At 40.2% G+C, this 6,000-nt stretch overlaps 1 protein-coding gene across 3 annotated transcripts in view; it reads left to right on the forward strand.

The window, feature by feature from the left end:
* The window catches only part of ACCS (1-aminocyclopropane-1-carboxylate synthase homolog (inactive)), a 28,375-nt gene extending 24,196 nt beyond the window's left edge, over positions 1–4,179 (forward strand). For 2 of the 3 annotated variants that reach the window (XM_066321058.1, XM_066321057.1), the window contains exons 10-15: positions 490–579; positions 1,556–1,601; positions 1,752–1,893; positions 2,495–2,637; positions 3,020–3,173; positions 3,379–4,174. In XM_066321058.1, the coding sequence (XP_066177155.1) occupies positions 490–579; positions 1,556–1,601; positions 1,752–1,893; positions 2,495–2,637; positions 3,020–3,173; positions 3,379–3,677 (874 nt within the window). In that variant the 3' untranslated portion in view covers positions 3,678–4,174. Of the gene's footprint in view, positions 1–489; positions 580–1,555; positions 1,602–1,751; positions 1,894–2,494; positions 2,638–3,019; positions 3,174–3,378 lie in introns of all 3 variants that reach the window. The other variant, XM_066321056.1, reaches the window with a different exon arrangement.
* Positions 4,180–6,000: the final 1,821 nt, after the last annotated feature.

The following is a 6,000-nucleotide window of genomic DNA, read 5'->3' on the forward strand; positions in this document are numbered from 1 at the left end:
GTCATCTGGGTGGCAAAGCAACTTGCATCAAGGAGTGCAAGTTTTATTTTTCAGTAATCCAAGGAAACACTGTGGCACTGTCCTTCCCAGGTAGGAAGCAGAGTTCTTTTCCTCTCAGTTTCTCTGTATCTGTGAAGACAAAGAAGTAAATGAATATGGGTTCCCAATTTCATCATGGATCATAATACTCTTTGAGATTCAGATTCTTTGGGATGCTGAGTGGATGGGTAGTACATACAGGAATTAATTTTCACATTGGCAATGATAGGATCTTTGTCTTGTTACATGGTTACAGTCTGACAGTTAAGCAGGAATACCTCAAATCATTTCAATATACACAAAATAAATCTAAGTTGAGAAAAATTGCTTTAATTCTGCAAAATCTGGCGTTCTCTCTTCTTTATATAAAGCAAGTATATACAGGCCTGAATTTATCTCTGTTAAACCCAAAGCAGCCTTCTTTTTAACCTCCATTTTGTTCTTTTGCAGACATGAATTGCATGTGATAGTAGATGAGATCTACATGCTGTCAGTTTTTGATGAATCAGCCACATTTCACAGTGTCCTAGGCATGGACAGGTAAAAGCAGCTCCTACTTCCCTGGCCATCTTCCAGTGACAGTTCAACATGAGGCCTTGCTGAGAACTTGTGACTGGAAGTTAAGTCATGAGCTAGGAAATTCTGAATCCATCTTACATTGATTTATTTCCTTTTTTTTTTTTTTTTTTGTAATTTCTGAATGAAAATGCATTTTTCAAATACAATCTAGCAAGTAAAAAATGGTAGCTAGCTTTTTATTGTGGTATACTTCTCAATGTGTGCATCAGTAGTTGATTATGACAGTCCCCAAAACTGAAAACAGATTTTTCATTTGTTGAAGGTGATGCTTTTCTTCCTGCCTAAGTATCTTTTTCCCATGTTTCTGTTGATGCTTTTAAAGACTTTCTGTTCTTGTTTACTTCCTAATTTTCCGTAAAGTAGTCCCAGATCACAGTAGTATTACAGACTGGATAATGGCTCTTTTTAGGTAGTGTTTTAATGAGACAAAAAACTTTGAAAATCTTTTTAAAAATATGGTGTGGTGTTGAGGTTTTTTTTTTTTTTTAATTTCTAGTCTTCACCACTGGTGCTAGATTTTTTTTTGTGCTCAGTTGCAAGTAAATAAAATATACTTGGTTAAGTGTTAGTTCAGTGTTGCTGGTGTAGATGTAAAAGAACATTGCTTTTGATTCTTGACAAATACACTGACAGAAGCCTGATTTCTAGCATTAAATGTACAAGCTTCATATATTCAGGAAATCTGCACATAAAATGTAGCACTTATAAGCATCTGTGTCTTTGAAATATTTAAAAATTCTGTCTAAAACTACTTCTAAGGAGTTCCCAGCCTCTAAAGTTATGTTGCATTTGAATTTTCCCTGCTTGACTGCTGTTCAGTGGTGCACTGTCTATTGTTGTGTAATGCTGCCTCTCTGTTTCTGCAATGCTGCACTGGTGATCCAAAAGCTTCAGCACCTATGACACTAACTGCCCATCTGCATCCTTCTACATACAGATTGCCTGATCCACAGCGGACTCACGTGATGTGGGGCATAACCAAGGTGAGTGCTGGTTGTTAGCATGCTGTGCCTTTGTGGCTGGTAGGTTTTGGTCTGGGCTCCTCAGGTTCCTCATGCTGGAAAGATCAAGTTAGTAGTAATAGGATGCCAGTTGTTCAGTGTAATAAAGTAGTCTCTCTATGTCTTCTGCAGGATTTTGCTGTTTCTGGGATTCGTTTTGGTACTTTATATACAGAGAACCAAGATGTTGCTAATGCAGTGGCTTCTTTGTGTTATTTCCACGGGGTTTGTGGACCTGTTCAGCACAAGGTTGCACAGCTGCTTAGAGACAGGGGTGAGTCAGTACCTCCATGTACAATCCTCTGCCATTCTGTGCGTCTTGGTACCTGGAAGATCTCCCCTCCCCTTACGTTCCTTAGTGGTCTCTTCTTTGTACACCTTAAATGACAGTCTTCTATTACCCTGAAGTTGTCCATGCAACACAAGGCTGACAGCTCTGCAGAAAAGGACCATTTCTGCAGAGCTCCTTATCAGCAGAGTTAGAGGAGCATCTTGGAAGAAGCATGGTAGCTATTTGTACAGAAATTGGCAGTGTTATCTAAAACCAGATGAGCAGAAAGAAAGGATGCATGCTTGTGGGACAAGGAAATGGCCTTCTAACTCTGCCCAGGGTGGAATGCTAACAGTCCACAATGACTAAGAACTATAAATGCAGGGAAACTTCCTCAAAAGGGTCAAGGAGATACTCTTCTACACAGATATGAAACTGTAAAATACTTCTTGGCTCTATTTTTGTTATTTGAGGAAACAGAAAACAAAAGAAGGAGGTGAGGTGTGAGGCAGAAAAAGGGGCAAAAGGGCGTTTTGGAAGCTTGAACAGATCTGAATACTTTCTCAGTTCATGATTCTTTTCTTTATCTTCTTCTTCTGGTCAGACTGGATCAACCAAGTGTACCTGAGGGCCAACCATGCCCGCCTAAAAGCTGCTCATACGTATGTGACAGATGAGCTGAAGACACTTGGGGTTCCTTTTCTCAACCGCAACGCAGGCTTCTTTGTCTGGATTGATTTCCGAAAGGTTGGTAGTCTTAGGAAGTGAGGCTTCTCCCGGGGTGAGGGCAGGGACGTAGTGCAACTGCGTCTAGAGGAGAGGTTAATATTCTGACAAGCATTTTGTTTTAACAAATCTGTCATCTGATGAGGAGAGAGAAGGACTGCCAGATGTTTCAGTCTATTCTTTCCCTGTCGTCAATCTGTGAGCTTCCCTCCTTGCAGGAATCTTACTACTCTCAAGCCACTTCCCTCCCCATTTCTTCCATTGTATCACAACTGCTGTGCTTCAGAGGTAAAAGGTGTCTCCCTTGGCCTTTGCAGACCTCATGGGAATCACAAATTCATGAGGATCTCAGTGATGTAGTCTATATGGTACTAACCTCTGGCCCTTCTGATGATTCTCCTAGTACCTTAAGACAGGCACATTTGAGGAGGAGTTGCTGCTCTGGAAGCGTTTTCTGGATAATAAGGTCCTCCTGTCCTGTGGAAAAGCCTTTGAGTGCAGTGAACCTGGATGGTTCCGCATCATCTTTGCTGACAAAACCCACCGGCTGCAGTTAGGTGAGTAATGTTCTTTTTCCTCCCACCACAATTTCTGCAGCACTGTTCCCTTCTCTTTTTAATCCTAAACTTAGCCTATTATAATCCTCTTGTCTTCTCTGTTTTTTCTTCCTTTCTCCATTATCCTTTTCTGGATCTGATGGATTTAGAGATACTTGTGGCTTAAACTGATCCACTAGTGTTTCTTCTCCTTATACCATTGCAGGTATGCAACGGATACGCAAGGTTTTGGAAGAGCGTGAGCAGGAGATACTGGCTGAGGAGAAGGAGCAGCCTTGTCAATCAGATCAGGATGGCAAAGCAGATAGCACAGATGAAGTCATTTTTGTATCCCGCCATCAGGACCCTACCTGTGCCAGTAGCTCCAGCCTTGGGGACCTCATTGGCCTCCTGCAGCAGCAGATGCGTTCATCTGACTGGCTACAGAAAAATACAGCCGAGCAGTTTGCCCAGGAAAAGCCAGAGATCTATGATGTGTTCAGCAAACTGGTGGGGAAGCAATAGGGGTCAGTGTGCCTTCCTGAGCTGTGGGGCATTCCTGAGCAGTGACTGACCCTGGGCCCCTAACAACTCAGCAGTGACTTTAAGTAAATAATATATTTTCTGTATAGCAAGAAAATTACTTTGTAGGCCCCTCCTCTCCCCCCTGTTTGAGATCTCTAATTTGTACTATATAGGTGTGTTTCCTTGGATTGGGGTGAGGGTAGGGAATGGGGGGGGTTGTCTTGTTTGTGTGCTGCTCTCTGTTCTGCAGCATCATTGTATTTTATATTTAATTTCTAATGAATATGCTCTTAACTCTCTTATAAAGTCCTGTGGTGTAATTTTTTATTCTTCTTCACACTTTCAAAAAAGAGACTTTGGATTTTAAGTTGTGTGAAATTTACCCTTTCTTAAATGATGATCAGATGTAACTATTTTAGGGCCAGATGTCTCAAAGAGGTGTTTTTGGGAGATAGAATCTAGTGTCAGCACTGACTTAGCCCTAGCTAAGGGTAAAAAGCATGTGCATAGATTTGTCTTCATGACTGAGGCTCTTAGGACCATGGTCATCTAGAGTAAGTTCTATAAATCTTTTTGTTGTGAGTTGGTTTCCAGTCTGACCTCAGATCAGACAGTATCCACTGCCCTCGGTTGGTGAAATGCTTGGTTTTATTTCTATTCTTCTTTTTTGTATTCATATAAATAAACTGCATTCATTGGCCTCTTGGCAGAATGTCCAGAAAAGACCTACAAATGGAGAGGCAATAGAAAGTCAGTGTTCTTTTTGCATTTTTTCTATTCCTGGAAGTCAGTCCCTTGTGGGACAACAACATATATTGGCAAAAAAATGGCAGAGAATGCTTCTGCCACCTGCAGGTACAGCTGATTCTGTTACCTACCGCAGGCATCCAAGGACACACCTTCAACCATTATCATGATAATTAATGCAGTTTTTTCTGTGTTTCTCAATTTGCAGGGTAGGTTTTTTTACTAAATGGTATTCTTCTGTCTCCTTTTTCTCTTTCCCAATTTAAGAAACTGTTTTCTGTATGCTGGTAGTAGAGTATTTCAACTGGAAAACTTCTTTCACAGGTACAAAGCTCTTAAACTTCTGGTACTAAAAAAAAATTAGGTACCCTAAAGGAATTTGACCTGGTTTTTCTGCATACATATTAATCAGGAGTCGAACTAAATTGCCCATGAAAACTGAATAGAAGTTCACTTTCCCCTTCTCATAGATTTTGACAGATGAGCATAAGTGACAAAAGCACATCTGCATCATAAACCAAACTACCAAAGAATGGGCAACAAATAATTAATGCAACCAATATTTGCTGTGTGGTGGTGGCGGAGAACTGCTTAGACAGTGAGAAGGAAAGTCTGAGCAATGGCTGAAGAGACGATGGTGCTGCTTGTGACTGCTTTGAACAGTAACCTGTTCCTCCTTCAGTGATGAGGCAAGGTTGGTGAGATGAATGGTGAGGTGAATCGGTTATATACATAACGGATATATATATATATATATATATATATGGGATGGTTATAAACACAGTATTTGTTATTTAGTTTGGCATTTGTTCATGGGCAATATTTTAAAGTCCACAAAGAAAGTTATAGCAGAAGACAGGTCTCTTTAATGGAATGGGAGGTGAGATGTACAGCCAAATTACCAATGGACTTCCTGATTTTCCCCTTCTTGTTTCTGTACTCCAAGGAGGACCTGAGCAACAAAATTCTAGGGAGCAAACTCTTTGAAATCAAGAACCAGGTAAGACATTAGTTAAAGTGATATTTTAGGGGTTCCTATAACAAATTCAATCAATTACTCCTAATTTTCTTTTGTTATTCTAGTCATTCTTACAGTTGGAGTATATGAATATACAATAGTAACAATTAATATAGTATTTTTCACCCATATATATTTTCTGCTCAGAAAGCAGGTTTATTGTACTGTCCCTGTGTGGTTTCAGCTAGTAAAGCACACCTCTGCAGGAAAAAGGGTGTAATGTGTTTTCAGAATCCTCACAGCTAATATAGTATGGCCCACAGTTAGATCTGAGCTTGTTGCAACTCAATAGAACACACACACACTTTGTTGCATGGAGTATTTTCTATGTTTTTTCAAGTTTCACACTTGCCTGAGGACCTCACCACTGAGGAATGTTAGCTTGGTCACAGAAAATAAAAATTTAGCTGGAAATGAGGCAAGAGAGAAATGTGATCGTGAGTCTGCTATTGGAAAAAACAATGGAGTTTTTTTGACCGTACAAATCCCATACATTTTGTAAATGGCCTTAACTGGTTTACAAGAAGTGGTAAACATGTAGAAAGTCCTGTGCATACG

The sequence above is a fragment of the Sylvia atricapilla genome, chromosome 6 (assembly GCF_009819655.1).
Source record: "Sylvia atricapilla isolate bSylAtr1 chromosome 6, bSylAtr1.pri, whole genome shotgun sequence".
NCBI lineage: Eukaryota > Metazoa > Chordata > Aves > Passeriformes > Sylviidae > Sylvia > Sylvia atricapilla.